Source organism: Chiroxiphia lanceolata, chromosome 6, assembly GCF_009829145.1.
Source record: "Chiroxiphia lanceolata isolate bChiLan1 chromosome 6, bChiLan1.pri, whole genome shotgun sequence".
NCBI lineage: Eukaryota > Metazoa > Chordata > Aves > Passeriformes > Pipridae > Chiroxiphia > Chiroxiphia lanceolata.
Window position 1 is genome coordinate 40,880,544 of NC_045642.1, and position 21,303 is coordinate 40,901,846.

General features: G+C 37.9%; 1 protein-coding gene across 7 annotated transcripts in view; it reads left to right on the plus strand.

The window, feature by feature from the left end:
- Nucleotides 1-5,605: 5,605 nt before the first annotated feature.
- MIA2 (MIA SH3 domain ER export factor 2) overlaps nt 5,606-21,303 on the plus strand; it is a 37,691-nt gene continuing 21,993 nt past the window's right edge. For 2 of the 7 annotated variants that reach the window (XM_032692247.1, XM_032692246.1), the window contains exons 1-11: nt 5,606-5,899; nt 7,411-7,544; nt 8,794-8,880; nt 9,207-11,016; nt 13,661-13,876; nt 14,025-14,125; nt 16,977-17,108; nt 19,616-19,637; nt 19,750-19,838; nt 20,225-20,296; nt 20,972-21,082. In XM_032692247.1, the coding sequence (XP_032548138.1) occupies nt 5,785-5,899; nt 7,411-7,544; nt 8,794-8,880; nt 9,207-11,016; nt 13,661-13,876; nt 14,025-14,125; nt 16,977-17,108; nt 19,616-19,637; nt 19,750-19,838; nt 20,225-20,296; nt 20,972-21,082 (2,889 nt within the window). In that variant the 5' untranslated portion in view covers nt 5,606-5,784. Of the gene's footprint in view, nt 5,900-7,410; nt 7,545-8,793; nt 8,881-9,206; nt 11,017-13,660; nt 13,877-14,024; nt 14,126-15,428; nt 15,554-15,914; nt 16,003-16,976; nt 17,109-19,615; nt 19,638-19,749; nt 19,839-20,224; nt 20,297-20,971; nt 21,083-21,303 lie in introns of those variants that run through there. The other 5 variants (XM_032692248.1, XM_032692245.1, XM_032692249.1 and 2 more) reach the window with 5 other exon arrangements.

The window sequence follows — 21,303 nt, forward strand, 5'->3', positions numbered from 1 at the left end:
AACTTTGTAATAATGAAGGTATCTAAGAGCTCGATATTGCAGCCAATATTCCAATCAGAAATAGTATGCAAAAGTAGTATACTACTTGCACAATAAAGCAGCAATATTTTTACTAACTGTTACATTTTCCCTCAAGGTCCCCTCCTCTCATCCTGAAACAATTTCAGAGCTGTGGATAGGAGAGACCACAGAAATAGATGACAACTTCAAGACTAAATGTGGTGGAATAGGTTGTATTTTCTGAGCATTTGGTGCAGATAGCATGGGGTAGGAAATGATTATTTATTTTTTTTTTATTTCCCCCATAGTGGTGAGTTGAGATCAAAGGAAGAACACCTTGTTCTCATTTCACTCAAGTGAAAAAAGGAACAATATTTTTCCCCTTTTCTAAGAAAGGAGTAGAGATGCTTTATGTGAGTAGAGAACATACCATGTATGCTCTATGCCTGTCTAGTGGAGTGCTTCCATCAGATAGTCCCTTCTAGCTTTAAGTATAATTTCAAAATCCAGTTGGTTCATTTTTCTAGAGCCTGTATACTATGCACTGACTCTATATCATTACTTATGTTTTTCTTCAGTCCTGATGCACAGATAAAGTGGAAGTCTCCAAGAATGTGTTTTTTCCACAGTGCTCCACTTGGAGTCCTTGTCAGCATAGATTTTATACAGATTGTTCATTAACTATAAGTCAAAACATGACTTTACATAAAAGACGTACATCTTCAGATTCCTGCACCTTTATTTCAGGCAATGTCTTTGTGCTTGAAACTTCTTTATATTTTATTCAAAGGAAACTTGAACATAAATTTTCCTGGAGAAAGTAAGTATTAGTAAACTGAACACCCCCCTCCAGCAAAGTTAATTTCCAAAACCAGTAAATTTGCAAATAGATATCTAGAGCATCTTTTATTTCTCAGGAAAGTAATGATCTTGTGGTTAGGTCCCAGTTACAATTTTAACATTTGGGTTCAGCTGCTGATTTTTTAGCAATTACTATGGTATAACAGGGCAAATACTTGTTTTATTTATGCCCAAGATCTTTAAAATTAGTTTCCCTAATCAGAGTACTTCTCTGAGACTATGTGTATTTATGACAGGATCAAAGGCTGCAACAGTGGTGTATGAGTAATATACAGAGACCTGTGTTTCACTCTTTCAGACTTCTTTTTTCTCCTCTTATTCCAGCAGTTGTTATTAGGTTGCAGTATTCTATTATATGGCAAAATGTGAGGCGTTGAAAACTTGGAAATGTGTTCTGAAGATGCAAAATTATAAAAGTCACAGGTTCCATGATTTTCTAGAAATGCACTGTGAGTTATGTTTGTAACTGGTTTTGTAATAGGGAATCTTGCTATTTGTTATCATAGGTAAAAAAGTTGGTTTAAGTCTGGATGATGAATGACTGTTACCTGTTAAAATTTGTCCAACTAGAAGCATGAATTAGTGTTACTTTTCTTCCTTTGACTTATTTTTTAAAAGATGCTTGTTTAAAAAAATCTTTTTGGCATGACACTTGATCCAGTGTAAAAGTTGATCCATATTTTCAGCCAAACGTCCTAAGTCAAGAGAACTATATTGTTAAAGTGCTTTTGCCGTGGACTATATTCTTCCATATATTAGTGCAATGTTCTACTGTGAAACTCTATATTCTGTATGGAGCCCTTTGGTGCTATCATAAAAGTGTAGCCAAAGCTATACAGTTCTTAATTTAAAACAGATATTAGGAGAACTTTTACCAACTTATGATTTGCTTTGGGATCTTTATTAATAAAACAGACACTGCATGGTGTAGGAAATGCAACATCTCCCTTACTTATACAAAGCCATGTCTTCAAAGAGCCATCCAGTGTGCCATACTACTCAGATTATTTAAATTACACCATTAATTCTGAGTTGACCCTTCTGTGAATTTTAGTATAAGAGCCATAGGAGTTTTAGCTACAAGAGATGTCTGCCTTTCTACTCAGTAGTTAGTTACTAAGGTGTCATTGCAAATAAGTTAATAGTTTCATCCTAATGAAAGCTGTTGGAAATATCTCTTTTTCATTATCATTGTTTGTCTGCGCATGTGCAATAGTACTCATGTTCATTACTTCAGTTCTGCAGAATAAAAATGAACTGAAGTCTCCCTCTATCTGCTATAAAGCTTTCAACTTTGTCCTTTGGAAGCCAGCTGCAATAAACTCTATGAATCTTTGACTTTGGTTCAAAGGTGATTAGAAGTTATGCTTGTATAGCATATGCAAGTATAGGATTTGCACCCAAAAGTAAAGAATAATTGATATAAATATGATTTATTATTGAAGTTACTAAAGGAACAAAGAACAGAGATCAGAGCAGCATTTATCAGCATTTAAGCCTTGAAAAATGGGTGTTGAGACTAAGCTACACAATGAGCAGTGCCCAGAATAACTTGAAAATTTCAGATGTAGATTTAACTGAGTATCTAAGATGAGCTATTTATTTTACCTCCATGTAAAGACTTGACACTAAGTTTGGATATCCGTCGGAAACTGAAGTCAGAGCTATTCGGAGCTATTTTCACAAATACAGTAATAATGTGCAGATCTCAAGGTATAGGTCTGATTGTTCTCCCACACAAACCTGCTGAAGTATGTAAATTTAAGTGTCAGAATACCTGACTTTTCCATTTTTAGGTAAAGGAGCTCCATGTTGCCAGGTTCAAAAAGGGACTGTTAACCTTTCCAGGCCCATTGTTGGGTTTTCTCCCAATGTTCCGTGGTAGATGTTCAACACTATAAAAGCCTTATGACCAGCTGGATAAAAATGTTGTCCTTTTTTTTTTTTCATTTGTTCTACACTTAGCATATAGAGAGTTCCAATACAAATTTCTTGTATATTCCTTCTCACCAATCTGCCCTGTAGAGACCTGGGTATGACAAAAAAAAAAAGCCTGTCCTACTTTTCTACTTAGCAACTTCCTTTGCGTTTGCCATATTTTAGCTGCTTGGCATTCCATTTCTCTCCTTTCACATCCTACAGATGAACCTAGAGGACACCAGGGAAAGTCCCAAATCACTGAGCCACTAAGCAATACAAGCTCCAAGGGAGGGAATGTTCATGCTGGGGATGGGGTAGCATTAAAGCTATTCAGGAGTGACTGGGTGGTGTTTATAGTGTACTTTCCTTGGTGCACAAGGCTCCCCGGTGCGTTACGTAACAGCAGAGGCAGCTGGTGTACTAAGTCATAGGATAGGCCTGTCTGACAACCAGATCATGTGGCAAAGGAAAGGGCCAAAGTGTTAGATTGCAACTGGAGGACATGTCATCTGCTGTGATGTTTTTGTTTGCAGGCCACTGCGGCTTAACATGACCCTGGCTCACCTTGTGCCCTCTCTTTGCTGGCTCAGTAGATCAGACTAAGCATCAGTGTCCGGCAGGTTTGAGTTACAGAGCAGGAGGAAGGGGAAACTGCTGCAAGTAGGATATAGCTTGGGTTTGGGGAAAGAGAAAACAGCAAATTCTGCATGAGTCATACTCAGGACTGAAGGAGGGGCAGGCCTAGTAGGAACCATATGACTGCAAAGATCAGATTGGGAAGGAATGCAGATTCTTAGGGTGCTATCAAGAAAGCAGAGAGGAAAGGCTCCCTCATGCAGGAGAGTGGGAAAGGAAAGGTGAAGTCTTTTTTGTAGGTAAGTGAGATGTACTGTGTTTAGGTCACCAAAGAAGTGTAGGACAAGCTTTGAAATAAAGCTTGCTTCTAATGCAAACGAAGATGGAGACTCCTTTTTTTCGCAAGGAGTCACATGGAAAAGACAATGGATACAAGTTAATCCAGGGGAGATTCTGTTTAGATAGAAGAGGAAAATTTTTCACGATGAGAACAATTGGCCATCAGCGTAATCTTCCCATGGAAGTGGTGTATGCCCCAGTGTTGGACACTTTTAAAATTCATCTGGACCATCCTGTCTAGACCATGCTTTTGCAAAGACAGGATGGACGACATGATCCTTGAGGTCCCCTTCCAACATGGTATTCTATGATTATCTGCAAGATTTCATTTATAGCACAACTTCACACCAATATAACCAGTTTTCAACTCCCTGCATAATTACTACTTTAAAGTGTAACCTGTAGTTGAGAAAACATTATTTTTAACTCTGTATTGGATAATAGGTTGCTAAGATAGAGGGTATTATTTAAAAAGCAGGACATGTCATTTGCTTACCTTTGATATATTGGTCTGTGATACGTGATGTAGGGATAGCATATGGATTTTCTAGTTGTCTTATGAGCCTGAAAACTGCCAAGTACCTTTAAAAGACTTTGGAGTTGAGTAAGTATTCCCCATGCTAAAGGATTTTACTTAGCGTCTAGTGCATGAGAAAGCTCCAAAAGAGTATGTGGAAAAAAAATTCTATTCAGAGTTCCCAATGACCAGCTACAAAGTATCTAAAATGTATCAGTGCACACAAAATAGTTTATTAAACAAACAAATTAACAGAAAGCTAGAAAACTGTCAGTAGCTATATTAGCAATCATGCAAATCAATATAAGCATAAAATTGATAGTTCATCTCTTCAGTTAAGTGTACAGAAATTTGGCAGAAAATACACCCTGCCCCCTGCATTCCAGTTGGTCCTTGGAGATCAGAGGGTCTGGATGTGGCTGGGCTTAATTTATAATTATAATCAATTTGGCAGTATAGTCGTGTTCAGTAAGAACTTTCACAAGCACAGATTCATGAATAGTTTAATTTACCAATCCAAAACTACAGTCCTGTTATGTTCAATAAGAACCTTTACTGTCCCAGATTCACACACATGTTTATTCAATCAACAGAAACTCACATTTGGAATTGCTGTTCATAAACGGACTAGCTGTGATAGAGCTCTAACAATAACAATAATATTGTGCTAGCCTGGGTAATAATAACTGCACATAAGCTTACTAAGCAGGCATCCCTGCTTGTGAAGAGGGAGAGTAGCCCGCCAAGTGACTCCCAGACCTCTCCATCTTTACATGTAGCATAATCTAAGTGGAGAGTTGAGTAATGTAGTCATATATATGGTAGCATGTACTTCATTAATCTTATTAGTATATGCAGGATATGTATTTTAATATCCAAATAACCCTTAATCAGGCAAAAGTTACTTTTTTTGGCCATGGTGTCCTTCAAAGCTCTGGTCATATGATTTTGTTCTGTTCAGTTCTTCAGAGCCAAAACAGGACCATCCTACCCCCACAGGACCTCCTCCTTTGGCCAACTCATCCTTTCTTGACATCAGCTATGTAGAGTTCCATCCACAAATATAATGTAGAAGGTATGTGGTGTAGGCTGTAGACAGTAGGCTGTCTCAGCCCTTGCCTGGCTGCTTGGTCATCATCCCACACCATCTTAAAATCAGATGGAAGATGTACATTAAAAATGCATTCATAAACCAGAAATAATCCTAATATACAACTCCTGTCGAATTTCCCCAAGCACAATCTTCTACAAACTCAGAACAGAAGAATCTATCTGACAGAGGCTAAATACTGATGTGACCAGAACTAGTTTCTTTGTATTCAAAGCGTCAGCCTAGCTATCAGAACATAGTTAATTATTAATGCATGTGTATAATCAGGACGTCTGACTCTGCAGATTGTTAGCAGGTTAGCATAGTGTACTTAGGGTTTAAGCAGATAAGAGAAGGAAAATAGGATTGTAAGTTTACTTGCAATGTTTTGTTAGGCTAAGAAAAATAATGTAGAATATTCTTGCTAACGGCATATCTATGCAGTTTCCACAATTTCAGTGCATTCTGGATTTAATCTAAAATGTCAAAGATCTTGGATCAGAGAATTCTGTTGTTAGTAATTTCATTTTCAGCAAGTGTGCAGAGTACAAAGGTACTTTCAGAATGGAAGAAGTGTGGTGATCCAGAATGTGAGAGTAAGTAAAAATTTGGTTTTTTTTTTTCAAAAGGAGTCTGTGGTATATATGCAGCTATTACAAACCATAATTTCAAAATTAACAATGAAACAGACTGAAAATGAGTAGCCATAGCAAATGTTTGTTGTTAATACACTAAGTTTACGAGCAACAGGCTTAAACTTTTAAAACAAAAAGAGAAAAAAAAATACTTGCTGGATTGTTGTGTAAGGACATACGGATCAAAGTTCAGTAAAAATACTTTTGAACAGCTAGTTTTTCTCAGGTTTCCCAAAATGGGCAGTATAAAACAACTTTAAAGTATTTTAACTCATTTTTTACAGGTACAAAATAAATTTTTTTAAAAACCCAAATAAATAAAATATAAATAAAATACAAATGGTAGGCTTTAAACTGAGAAAGAAGACTCTAACATGCGTTTATAGTACATTCATAGCCTATTCTGCAAAACCCTTTTTTTTTTCTACTGTAAGCAAGCCGTTTGGTTTGGGATTTTTTTTTTAATCCTTCTTTAAAAACATGCTGTTAATATATCCTCTTTACTTATTTTTTCTTCTTTACCATGAAGTAAGTGCTGTAAATAGTTATGTAGTTCCTGAGCAGTAAATAGCTCTGTGGGAGGCAGAGCCACTGAATCACAAGTGGGCAGCAGCAAATAATGCCCCATTTATTATCCATCGATTACCATTGTGAAACCTATCACAGTTATATGAAGCTGTTTCGAAGCTGTTTCCATTGGTTTGGCAGCCTTAAGTTTTGCATTTTCAATGTAGATAGCTTTTCCTGAAGTGGAAGAGACCTTAGATTTCCTCTGATGATGGATTTTTATTTTCCTGTGGAGCCATACCAACTTCAATGGGTTCTGGATGTTCAGAGAAGTCTGTCTTTGTGGAACAGCATGTGGAATGGGCTCCAAACTGACCAGAACACATCAGTAGTGCTTTCTGTGAGGAGACAGGGGTGGAGACAAAGAAAATTTAAAGTAATTCAAACTGAATTGGAAACTTTGGTCTTAACAATGTGTTTAAGGTTTAAGTTGCTTAAATTTACTTATTTCCTTCATAAGATAAATGTATGCAAAATAGAGGACAAAATCCCTGAAGTAATACTAGATTTAACTTAGAATTTCTAAAATATAAAATTATGAATATGTATGAGAAATATTTTTTAGCTGTTTAGATCTGGCTTTAGTAGTTAAATTTGCTAATTCTGCATACACATTTAAGCATTGAAACTTTAGCTGAGCAAACGCTGGAAAATGTCCACATAGGACAAGAGCTTTTCCACTTCATGTCTGCAGTAAATAGGAAAGAAAACAGGAGAAGGCTGCTTTTCCCATTAGTTGCTTTCCACCTGATGATATAAACGGATTAGTATCATAACAAAGCACATACATTAAAATGTTTGTTAATACATCAGTATTATATATACATCGGACTTCTTCAGTAACCTGACTTCAAACAAAATGGCAGCTATACTTATTTGTTTCTTTTTTCTACATATTATTCCAGAGGCAATGAGCAGAGTTCAAGCCACTACAGACTACTTAGGGCCTGATTGCCGGTATCTTAACTTCAAAACAGGAGAAGAAATAATGGTATACTCCAAACTTTCCAGGGAAAATGAAAACCTGTGGACTGGCAGTGTAAGTACTTCAATCCAAAAGACTTTCCCTGTAAATATTTTAGATACTGTAATAAGAGCATAACAACTGCAGACTGCTTGCTTCTAAGGATCTTCCACTTCTTTTGTAACATTAACCAGTCCTGGACCAATACAGCATTTGGGAGATGGGTCATTGTTGCTATATTTATAGAGAAAGTGAAAATCAAATCTTGGCAAAAATCACTCATGAAGAAACAAAGTCAAGACCAGAATACAAGTTTTCTGACTCCTTCATGTTATCATTTGGCTGTAATGATTTCATCTGGTTCCCTTAAAAACACGCGGGTCTATCAGGTCAGGTTCCTACCTACAGGTAGGTAAGACATCCAGTGTTGGGACCTGACTTCACAGTTCAGTGCTTAAGGAAAGTTCCCAGAGAAGTTATCATGCATATTTAATGATTTGGAACAATGGACAACAGAGTTAGAACAGCCATTTGAGAAGGAATAGATGCATTGATCCAAATCAAGTTTTACTGCTGGTAAAACTGTGTAAGTACTTCAAAACTAGAATATATTGGTAAACTTTTTTTATCATAAATGATCTTTCACATTTATTGTTTAACAGTGAAATTCTGTCTTCCTTTTTTTCATTCGGGAGTATCTTTGCAGGTACCTCACTATTCCTTGCCTTCCAAGATGTATTCCTCCACTAAAGACTATCTGCAATGATTTGATGTAAAGCTAGCGGTTGGTTTCTTGGTCAGAAGGACTTTACTTGATTCTTTTGGACATTATCATTAACTTACTTTCTGCAGTGTTGCCATCTTCATGGCCATTTCTCTTCTGCTGCTTGTACCTGAATGTCATATCCTACTTTTCTTGTAACTTATTATGGGTCATTAGTTATTAAGTCATGACTTTTCTCCCACTTGAGACAATGGGAGCCAATTTTAGTAGGAGCTGGTTGAAACCATCTGTGCACACAACACTGTCTTCACCTGAAACATTTTTAAGGCTACTGCCTGGGTTCTGCACAAACACACATTCATAAAAATAACACAGAAAATAGCAGTATGGAGCAATACACTTCCCCTTGCTTTCTGAAATGGCAAATGGAACATTTCTGTGAAGGAAAAATAAACCAATCTTCTGACGAAACAGAATGAAGGGGATGGGGGCAGTTCTATAAACTTATTGTTCATCCATGCTTTTCTAGGACATATGCAAGCATCTAATATATTCATCACTAAAGTTTAAATGCTCTCATTCCTTTTATATTTTTTACAGAAAGGAAAGGATTTTGGATACTTCCCAAGAGATGCTGTGAAGGTTGAGGAAGTTTTTATTGGAGAAGAAGTTGAAGTGCTCACTAAGGTAAACCAATATCACCAGAATTTCCAATGTAGATTACAGCAACTGAAAATCTAATATTCGGTAAGAAATTCAAGTGTTGATGCATATTTTATTCCAAATAATTCAAAACATTTGTTTTTTACACTTGCTCCATTTGCATGTTTATTGTCCTCTAAAATATTTATGTAATTCATTATATAGAACTCTTAGGAATAATACAATTAATTATAGCTCTTTGTGTAAATTTATAACTATACAGAAAGAATGAGAATATATACTGTTGTGCTACACAATGCTATAGAAAATTACACATTAAACCGTTTTAAAAGTTAATATTATTCTTTTAGGAATCTGATTTCCTCTGTCTTCACGAAGATAAGTATGTTTTTGAAAATGAAGATAGCACATTATATGATCACAACAAAGAAAGTGAATATTCATTGTCTGATGCAGAACCAAAGCTGCATGAAAATGAAACCTTAAATTATACAAAAGACTCCATACAAAATGAAGGAAGAATTGAATCAGTTTCTGAAAATGATTCTGAGGAAACTTACGCTCAGGAGTCTGCAAACAAACAGTTGGTTAGAAAAGATGACACTGAAGAGCCACAAACGCAAAATAGTCTCCCACTAGAACCCACTCAAACTCAGTCTAGCTGGATTTCAGGATGGTTCACCACAGAAAGTAAAAATGATGAAGAGCCCTTGAAAGTTGTTACTGAATCTTTAGAAGAAAATAAATACCAAGGGAGAAAAATAATGGTAACAGATGAAAATGACTTACAGGAGCCAAATGACGAGGAGGAACAAGAACCCCCAGCACCTGGTTGGTTTCAAGGTGGACTGACGAACTTTCTGTTTTTTGGTGAAGAGAATGAAGATGTAGATTTGGCATCAGAAAAAAATGATCCACAAATCCATGATGTTTCTGGTGTGCCTGAGCATACCAATACTGAACAGGAAACACCAGACACAGAGTTACTGTCAGAAGAAGAAAAGAGTGAAAGCCAAGAATCCAAATCAAATTGGTTTAATTTGGGTTTAAGCAATGTTCTTAATTTTGGCCATGCTGAGAAAGATACAATTGCTACAGAGGACCAGAAAAGTGGAGAAACAAAGGATGGAGCAAATAAGAACGAGGAAGAGCAGACTTTAGACCAGAAAGAATCAGACATGGACAAAGAACCAAAGGAGACAGCTAAAGCAGTGACAGAGGAAGATGAAGAGAATTATGCACAAGAAATAATAGATTCACACAGGCCAAATCCTGAGGAGATACCAGCAAGCGTACATACTGTTAATGACACCAAAACCACCTCAAATAGCACAGAATCATCTCTTGATATACTGACATGTGACAAAGAGAAGCCAATTGAACCTTACAGTTCAGAAGAAGACTTGGTATCAGAAATCCAACAGTTGAAAAACACTGAAGCTGAAAAGAGAAATCAGGAGTCAGAAAGCAGACGTGGCCAGTCAGGTTGGTATACAAATATCTATAATAGTTTTATTGATTATAATACAGACACACTTGATAATCAACAGGGACATGAATCAATTGCATCAGATCAGATTTCTTCTTCTCCTAGCCTACCTCCGAATTGTGATCCCTCAGACATAAAACATACAGAAGAAAAGCCCGACATATCTGAAGAAGAGAGCCATTTCTTCTCTTTTAGACATTTTGCAGACATACTGAAGTTTCAGAGTTCAACAGCCAAAGAAGAGCAAGTGCAGAGTTATGGGGAACTACCAGGAACCACAAATAATCATCCGGGCATCAAGAAGACCCCATGTGACAGTGAACCAAGTCTTAGTCTGGAAACACCTGAGAAAGACAAACCAGTCAAAGGTTGTAATGCACAACAAAATTCAGCATCCAAAAGCCATTTCAAAATGGATAATGATGTAAAAGAGAAAATTCACAAACCAGAGAATAAAAACAACCCACTGAGTTTTTATGAAAACAACATCAAAGATTTCAGTCAGGATATTTTTAATAACGAACATAATCAGAAACCTGGGGAGTCCCAAGAACTGACTCCAGACCAACCTTTCTCTCCTCAAACCTCATCTAGTAGCTTTGGTTTAACAGGTACCAAAACTTCTGAAGAAAGTGGCCATTTGGAAGACATGTGGAGTTTCAGAATGGAAGGTAAAAACTGCTTGCAGAGAAGAACTAAGCTTCCATAATAAAAAAAAGGCCTTGGTAAAGCCTTAATAAAATACCAGAGGGAAAAAAACTTGAAGGCATTTCAAAACAGAAGGTTAAACATAAAGAATCAGGTAATAGTAATGCAGATACCTCCAAAGAGACTGATCTTTCTCTTCAGCTGGCAGTGACAAACAGGGCAGTGGAGGAAAAAACCTACAACAAAATCTACTGACCTAGTAGAATATTCAACAGCTCTTGATGCTCTTACTGATAGCTTGTCAGAGAAAAGCAACAAGCAGAACAAATTCCTATAAACATGCAACATCATCAGAAAGGTGAAGCAGAAGTAACATGGGAAGATTCATATTCCCAATATCAGTTTCTGGTACCAGAGAATGGACAGTCTTAATCCTGATCTTAGAAAGAAATATAAACATTACCTGTGATACAGTAAAGGAAAATATTATTCTGTATCTTTAGGTTTAGGCCCATCAATTCAAGCTATTATGATAGTGCAAGATACAAAAGCATAGAAAATAAATCTGAGTTTTAGAAGGCATCATCAAACACTACTTCAAAAAGCAAAGTAATACCAAAGTCTTTAGCTGAATCCAAGTCCAAAAAAGTATTTACAAAGACAATTTACCAAAAATAAAAGAAAAAGTCATGTGATATTAGTCTGATCGAATGTGAACTTTTACCCTAGAAGCCCTCTAAAATAGAAGACATTTTTAAAGAAAAAAAATAGACACCTATTGTCTCCTAAACCCCTCAAACTAGAAAGCCAGACTGCTATTAAAAAAAAATTAATTAAATCTTGACAACCTGGGATTGCTCGTAAACCTGGCTGATAGAATATATGTTGAAAAACAAGATACTGTTGTAATCAAAAAGATGGATAATACTGGAAAAAAAAACGATTGCTGCTACTAAAACTAGTTAGAAGAAGAAAAGAAAAAAGAGAAAGAATCTGAAAATCAGAGAGTAAAAGTCCAGAAATATAAATAATAGCAATTATATTCTAGCAGAAAGAGTTCCAGTAGTATTTTTACCAGACCACCAGGGTTCTTCGCAAACATATTTAGTAAAACTAACAATAACCCCGTCAGAAAAAGTCTAAGTATACATGTTTTGTCAAAAAGCCAAATGAAAATAGAAGTGACACTAGGACTACTGTCACTAGTATACTTAATACTGCACAGAATGATGAGATGGAGGTAGGAGCAAAGGAATCTGAACAAGAAAAGATACTCCTAAATGTGGAGAAGGTGCAGAAAATGCTGAAATCAATTTAGAAATCATGCAAGAAAAATTTGGGGAAGGACAGCTTGGCATTTTGTAAAAAATGCTGGAAAACAAGGAAATTGACAAAATCGCAGTAGGGTGAACAGAGTTCATGTCCCAAAAAAAAGGAAAACCACGCAAATATTGTATGATGAACAGATTTACCAAACACATTAACAACATTCCAACAATTTTATTTAAAGCTAAAACAAAATGTTCTCTCTGTGAGAGAAGCAAACTGCTGCAGCTGCAGCAGCAATTTGAAAAGATTCATCATGAAATCACAGCTTACTCAACTAAAGACAATACTATGCAGAGGGAACAGGTCATTGTCTCTGCACAAAAGGGGCACAATTTTGACACTGGGCAGGGAAAAATATATGGAAAAAAGGAATGTTCTTCTAGAGCTGGCAGAGCTTTTGTCTGCTATACAGTTAAGTGGGCTGCCCAAAATGCAGCTAAAGTTACTAGGCTAATGTTTCACTAACAGTGATTTAGCAAGAACAAAATATCCTTTGTTGTCAGAAAAAAGTACAACAGATACAACGCTGTCTCCTTCTGGTGATTTAAAATTAAGAGATAGTGAGTCTAACTCACACTAGTTAATGTCTAATTTACGTTATTTTGAGGATCTGATAGTACGGGTTGTGTTAATATAATTGTATCACTTTAAGAGCCAATTACTTGTCTTGAATTTTGACTACTGGACTATTTGTGATGCATATCTTTGGCCCACTATCTTGAAGCACAGAATTAAATTAAACAATCCATAATTTTATTTTTTTTATTCGTGGGTAAGCAAGATGTGCGTTTTTTTGAAAGCACTATTTTATTGACTTCAGACAATTTACTCCAAGTCACTAAAACTAAGGCAGCCAGTTGTCTTCAGTCATACTTCTGCATGAACATGCCTGTGGTTCCTTGTATTTTGCAGTGAAGCTTGTTATCTTGTGGGAATTCGTTAATCTTTAATCCTACATGGCATTTTTAGTTGTTCTCCTTCTAAAGCTCTTGTATTTGGATATAAGAAAGAGATTTACTAATCCTGACCAGGGAATCTATATGCTATCTATCAAATCCTGAACACTGATTTTTAACTCCTTTATTACAACACAAGTTTTGCTTAAAGCTCTATCCTCCAAATTCTGAGATCATTATTTGAATAGTATTTCTTAAATAATTTCTTAATCATAAATCTTAGCATATTTACTCTAATGTAGTATTCTAATATTCGGCTTTAAACTGAGAAAAATAAAAAAAAATTAAAATCTCTTGTAGAGGTTAATATCTTATCAGAGCATGTATGTGTAAGTTGAATCCTCGGAAAATAACCATGATTTCCCTTTACATTTATTTGTAGGAGTAGGCAGAAGAAAGCTACTAGAAGAAACACCAGAGAAGAAACATGAAATGAATGTAGCTGTAGATAGGGAACTCAGCAGTGACCAAGATTCAAAAGGAATAGCCATTGCTTCAGTAAATTCTGAAATAAAAATGGACAGTTCAGTAGCTGACTCCGTATTTGATGTCAAAAAGCCTTTCTCAGATGCCATCCAGAACTATGTTCCAAGCAATGGTAAGTGTTGAGTTTCTTAATTTTAAGGAAAATTAATTTGCAACATTAAAAAAACCCCAAACCACTAAAAAACAGTTGGAATTACATGAAGCTGACAATTGTAATGTAGAATCTCTTTTTTTTTTTTATTTCCTTATGATCAAACTAGAAGGAGGCTGGATATATCGAATACTATTCTGCTTGAATGCTCTGGAGATCAGGGAGTCAATGAAATCTGTATTGTCAGCAGTGATAAGTGTTATCAAAAAGGTAAGAATTCTTTCTGTGATATAGCATTGACATTAGTGCAAAATTAAGCCAGTTACAGGTTATGTTCAGCAAGGAAGGTCCTAAAAAAAAAAAAAAAGAAAAAAAAAGAAAAAATCGTTTTAAATAAACCCTCTGAAGTTTTTTGCTTCTGCAGTTATCTGATGCCAAATGAGACAAAGATAGCTCAGGAAAATGTCAGGTCAGCTGCTGCTCATCTGTCTGTTATTTACAGTGCAGAATCTGATGAACATAGGGATTTTTTGGTTTTTTGGGTTTTTTTTTCAGAAGAGCCAGGAAACACCTCAGTGGTGTTTTTAAATTTTCATGTGTTTGCTGGTTGTTTGTGGTTTTAAAAATGAAAATAATAGCTCTCTGTAGTTCCCATGATAGTGCTGATTAAATTTGCTTGACCTTAGAGTTTGGGTTAGGATGACTAAAATAACCAGAATGGTTCCATTGTTTTTAAAAAGTATTTTCAAAGCCTTGAGTCCCAAATATTCCCCTAGTTTGTAATTGCATTAAAAATACTTTTCTAAGCAAATACGCAAAATACAAAATGGGGTTATTATTACTATGGGGATGTTTTAAATATCAAAACATAGAGCAGAGTGAAGGTGGACCTTAATGGACGTAACTGCACAAGAAATGATGCTGCCAGAGAGAAAAGGTAGATGGTGTTGCACTGTCTTTTCTAAACAAAAGAAGAGTATCAGGAAAAATTAATAATTTTGGTGCTTTGGTTTAACTTTGTTTAGATTGGGTAACTGAAGTGTAAGAACCGCATAAATGTGTTCCTGATTTACAGGGTACTTATACAGAATAGGGTTAAATTGCAGTCTAGGATGATGAAGACTGAAGGGCTTTTTTTGTCATGACCCAGACTGGATCGTAGTGATCACTGACCGTTCGCCACTACGGCCAAACTCGTTCCTGTTTGTTTGATACAGCTAAAAAAGCCACTGCCACCTTTTAACTAGCCCAGTCCCTTAGGTGGTACCAGCTTCACAGGCAAGTCACTCGCCTTGCACTGTGAAAGTTGAGTTAGCACACGTTAATTAAAAAAATCACTAAAAGAAAACTTAAAACAAACAAACACAAAAAATAGAGTTAGTCTCAGTGAATAAGATGGAGAAAAATCCTTTGCCATGTGGCATTGCATTTGTACATCGGCGCAGCAGCAGCCCCGGCACGATCAGGTTTTGGCAGACACGGGGCAGGAGGTGACGCCCCAGCCCTGCGCCACCGGGGCTGCTCCCCCCGCGCTCCACCTGCCGCCCCCGCCCCGCCGGGCACGGACAGCCCTGCGCCCAACCGGGAACACGCACGGCGGGTGTCCCGGCGGGAGTCGGGCCCTTCCCGAGCATTCTGTTTTTGGGATCACCCGCCCGCGCTCGGGCGCACATGGAGGCAGCGGGCACCGCGCGGGAGGTGAGTTTTGCTGCGCGTAACTTTAGGGAGTGACAGGAGCGGATTCCCGCGGGGCCGTGTCGGTGCCGGAGCACGGGGTGGGGGGAGCTGCCGGTCCTTCCCAGCTGCGGCCCCCCTGCCAAGGGGAGGGTCTGTCGGGAGAGGTCCCCGAGCCGCCGCTGGGCGAGCGACGGAAGCCAGGCCCGGCCCCACCACTGCCACCTGTGCCGCGCCGTCCCCCCCGCTTTCCGCGGCAGCGGTGGCTCTTTCCCGGTATCCCCCCCGTCCCGAGCAGTGGTACGGGCCGGTTGTCAGGCGGCGGGCCGGAAGGGGCGCGCGCCGCCCGCGGGAAGATGGCGGCGGGCGGCCGCGGGGAGCCCGGGGCGGGCACCGGCACCGCCGGGATGTGGCCGGAGCTGCGGGACAGCGCCCGGCGCTACTGCGGGCTGGCCTGGGAAGGGGCGCGCTGGGTGAGCGAGGGAGTGGCTCCGGGGCCCACCTCCGCCCGGGGAAGCGGGGGCCGGGGGCCGTGCGGCGGGGGGCTCAGGCCGGGGAGAAATCGAGATTTACAGCACAGTGACGTGTGCTTAAGCACGGCTCACATATAGTACGTGTGAGCTACATTGAGGATGTTGTATCTTTGAGTAAATAGTGAGATCCATTTACAAATAAAATGTGAGTGTATTTAGGTGTTTAAAATGCGTTAAATCACTGACATTTTCTAGTATGTTATTTTAGCATGAGGTTGGCTGAACAGGTTTTTCCACCAAGAAAATATTAAATACTTACTAGTATTGATTCTTCCAACAGTGAACCGTGTAGACAGCTCAAAGGAGGATTTGCTGTAGTACATTCTCAGTACCTAAAAGGGTCCTACAGGAGAGCTGGAGAGGCACTTTTTACAAGGGCTTGTAGTGATAGGGCAAGGGGGAATGGCTTCAAACTGCAAGAGGACAGGTTTAGATGAGACAAGAGGAAGAAGTTCTTTACTGAGGAGATGGTGAGACACGGGAACAAATTGTCAGAGAAGCTGTGGATACCCCAGCCCTGGAAATGTTCAAGGCCAGGCTGGATGGGGATTTGAGCAACTTGATCTTTTCGAAAGTGTCCCTTCCCATGGCAGGGGGATTGGAACTATATGATCTTTGAGGTCCTTTCCAACCAAAACCATTCTGTGATTCTGTGATAATTGGTAGGTTCAGAAGGAAAAGTGTTCAAAGCTTTATCTATTCATTGTCATATCTTGTTGGAACTTTTTTCTTCTTTTTTATTTATTTACTTGGTAAATCCATAATTTAAAAATCAAATGCTTCTGTTAACCATTTTTTCAGAGTTTTCGGAAAAAAAATAGATGTAGAAGGCTTGTAACTAAGTCAACATGTAATGTCTATTTCTGTTGAAAATCTTACCCTCTTTAGCTGAAGCTTTTTACTTTATTTTTCAGGCCGTGGCTTCACTGCCTGAAGATATGAGACCTGGCCCTGATCTGTATGGTTTCCCATGGGAAATAGTGATTTGTGCTGGCATTGTTGGAGCATTTACAATTCTCTTGTTTCTGTACAGAAGTTACCAATCAGTAAGTGTTTTTGTTTAATCCCAGATGGCAGCTAAGCACCACACAGCTGCTCTCTCACTCCATCCCCTGCATAGGGATAAGGGAGAGAGTCAGAAGAGTAAAAGTGAAAAAACTTATGGTTTGAGATAAAGACAGTTTAATAGGGAAAGCAAAAGCCATGCACGCAACAAAGCGTAACAAGGAATTTATTCCGTTTCCCATAACCTGGCAGGTGTTCAGCCATCCCCAGGAGAGCAGGGCCCCATCATGCAAAACGGTTACTTGGGGAGACAAACTCCATCACTCCAAACACCACCACCCCTCCTGCTTCCTCCTTTCCCCCAGCTTTGTATGCTGAGCATGATGCCATATGGTGTGGGATATCCCTCTGGTCAGTTGGGGTCAGCTGTCCTGGCTGTGTCCCCTCCCAGCTTCTTGTGAACCTGCAGCCTCCTCGCAGGTGGGGTGAGAAGCAGAAAAGTCCTGGACTCTGTGTAAGCACTGAACAGCAATAACTAAAACATCCATGTATTATCAGCTCTTTTCAGCACAAATCCAAAATCCAGCCCCATACCAGCTGCTATGAAAAAAATTAACTCTATCCGAGACAAAAATAGCAGAGTAAGCAAGTTGTGTGCAGATATATAGAGTGCATTAATGGTTTGCATTGAAGTTGTTATCCTTTTCAAGGTATATAATGCTTCATACATATAATGCTGTTGTAATTGAATTTAGAATCCCTGTAAAAGAGGAATTGAAGGGTCTGTTTTGTCAAGACATTAGGCATTTAGGGATGTACTGAGTGACTGTTGTCATAAGAGGAAATGCAAGGAAACTTGATGTAGTAAGGCTTCCTTTTTCCTTTTCTATTTAATTTCTACACCAGGCTTTCAAAGACAGCCCTTAAATTATTTTCACAGCATACAGATGTGTTCCTCAGGGTGTGTATTTACCGTGTCTGTTGATATCTCTGTGACTACCCTGGCCATAGCCAGACCAGCTCAGGTGTTTCAAGGTAATTGCGAGCGGAAGCAGTCCATGCGGTTTCCCATCAAGAAGGGCATTTTAAAACTCTTTGGGCAGTGAGCTTGATTCTGTTTATTGGAACATTGGAACACTGAACCAATTTTACTGCATGCTTTTCGTGAGCAGTAATCTGGTGACTTCGAGAATTGCAGTACTGAAACCTTTTAATGCACAAATCAGATTATATTTTTGAGGTAATGGCTTTCTTCTATTGTTAGTAAGTAAGAATCTGACTAATAACAGCTGCCTACCATACTTTTCCTACTACAGAGATGGGGTCAGTATCCATAACACAGTATTTAAATTTCTCCCCAGTTTTTGCATAGTCTCAAATAGTCTGAATGTGATTCTAGTGATAGGTGTAATGATGCTCATGTTTGAAGATGGGTTGTGCAGCCGTTTAGTTTTTCAGATATGAGCAGCTGCATTTTTAGGGTTTTAACATCAGCTAACAGGTTGTGTGTAAGGGGATCTGTGTGTGAGTTAATGTAATTGTAACCTGGGTAATACCTTCTGTTTTCTAGCAGCATCCCTTTAGATGATTCAACTGAAATCACACAAGCATCAGCTCTGGTATTGTTTTCCTCCTGCTTGTCACTTAAGGCATTAGATATTACAGAAGTTATTGATAGTTTTTTCAGTCATCCGTACTTACAACTGCACTGACTGCTCTTTGGACAATTGATGATTACCTAGAAGTAATGGGGATTAGCTTTGGGGATGATAGGATAAAAGTATACTTATGACTTTCCCTTTTTTGTTACTTGGACTACTTAGCCATCCCATGGCTTTAAATGAGGAAGAAACAGGGAAGATCTGAGGGACCCATTGTTACATCAGGCGCATGATCCGGGCCCAACCTTGAGAGAAATGCTATGTTGTAATGTTTTTGTGGGTCCAGCCAAGTTCTGCATCTCTTGCACAGGCCATTTGTGATAGATTTTGTCCTGAGGTTTGTAAGATTTTGATTCTAGGGCACTAAACCCCACGTGGCAGCTGCTGACTTGGCACTTCCCACTGAGTTGCATCTGAGCAGGATGTCCATGAGGTCGTACCCCTACTGCAACTCTCACTATTCTGTGTTAAAATGTAGGGGGGGTGGTTCCCAACTGGAAGTTTGAGCTGGTGTATAGAGCTTCCCCCTTCCTTCCCTTTCCTACTCTTGACAGTGCATGTCCACTACCACTCTGTGTTGGTAGTCATGGTTATGTGATGACTATACAGAGGTGTGTTATTAAAGTGATCCAAGTGAAAACTAACCTTCTTTCCCTCTTGTCTCTGATGAGAGTGGGAGAGGGACAGGGCAAACACACAGACATGGAGGGGGTAAGAGCAGAAGATACAATTGCCTATTTTTAATAGCAGCCTTGCATATTTATATTCCTTTTTTAAGTTCCATTGTTAAACTGATAATGGAACCACAGCTTAAAAGATTAGTTTTCAGATATTATGCAAGAGTAATTGATCAGACATTTTCAGCTTGGTTTTTTTTTTTTTTCCAGGTTAGAAGTCGACTTTATGTAGGTAAGCGTATTTTTCATACTGTTTCTTTGGAGTATGACTTTATTCTTTCTTTCTTTTTTTGCTCCTTAAACTATTAGGATATTGCAACATTTAAGTGTCATTCTCTTTTTAGGAAGGGAAAACCAGCTTGCCAATAAAATTGCTGAACTAATTGACGAAAAATGCAAAATTCTTGAAAAACTCAGCCTTTGCAAAAAAGAGGTAATGGTTCTCATTTAGTGCTTTCAGATGTGTCACAGAAATGGACAATCAAAGTATTAAACTTCTCTAAAAGTAAGATGTTTTAAAGCTTTTAAAGTAATTCTTCAAATGCTTTTTTCTATTGGTACCTTAAGAGCAATTAAGGTGTTATTAAGTTCTGCCTTAACTCTTAATACAAGATGTTCCACTGGAAACAACTTCAAAATGTGTTTGTTTGGTTTATGTCACTGGGATAATCTAGTAGGGCTGAATCTTTCCTGATTTCCAGCAATGTGCATTTGTGAATATTTAGATGGTGGCTGTGTTTCAGACTAGAGCATCATAAATTAATGCTATTATTTAAACAATTATTTACGTACACTCTGACATAAGTAATTCCTTTTCAGTTTGAAGGTTTAGAATTGTCTCTGAAGGATGGTAATATTATGAAAGAATCAACAGACACGTCTTTTTTTGAGGTAAAAAGATAAATGAAAATTGTTGCTTCTGTATTTTAAGACAGTATTTTAGGAAAATGCTGCCCATATTAAATAAAAAACTCTGATTAAAAAAAACCCAGCAGATAAAAACAACAAAGCTCCTCCAGACAAAATCAAAAAGAATGCCAATTTAATTGTTTTAATTGGGTTACTGAAAATGACATAAAATCAAGGCATTTAAATTAAGATAAGTTTTTCTAAACAATAGTGTTGTGAGTGATTGATATAGAGCAAATAGCATATTGGACAATAAATAATTTTTTAAAAGTGAATTGTTCCTGTTTCTAGGACTGAGAGTAGTGCATGAAATATCTTTTTCACATCTGATTTAATAAATATATATTTTATAGGCTACTGGAGCACAGTTGTAAAGAAAAACTACCGCTACATTATTTATATCCCCCAAACTGAGAATATATTTGTAAAAAAGTCCTGAATAAGTGAATCAAGTACCTATTAGGCTCTATAAAATTCATGTAACAAAAAAGCAAACAGATTTATTTCATTCTGCATGTCAGATCCTGTAGAGCTAATTCTTCCAGGTTTTGTTAACATGCAAGAGTCTCTAGAGTACTTGATATGATGAAATTTGTTAAACATATTTTGCTGTCATATTTAAAACATACTTGTTGTCTTCAAATGTAATTAATTTAGGAAATGCATGAAAAACTGAACAAGTCAAACTTGGAACTCAACCAGGAAATAGAGAATCTAGAAAAAGAACTGGAAGAAGAAAAATCTAAACAATCAGAAAATGATATCTTGGTAAGAATAAGGAGAATCCAGGTTTTGTTACTATTCATTTAAAAAATTACCCGCAGAAAAAAATTTTCTGTGGAGAAAACAAACTATTCTCCTTGTGTGTTTTGAAATAAAATGCACATTTTTCCTTTTATCTCCCCTAGCACTCATTACATTTCAATTACACTCATAAAGGAAAATACTCAAAAGAAGAAAAACTTTTTTTACTGATTTAGCAGTAGAAC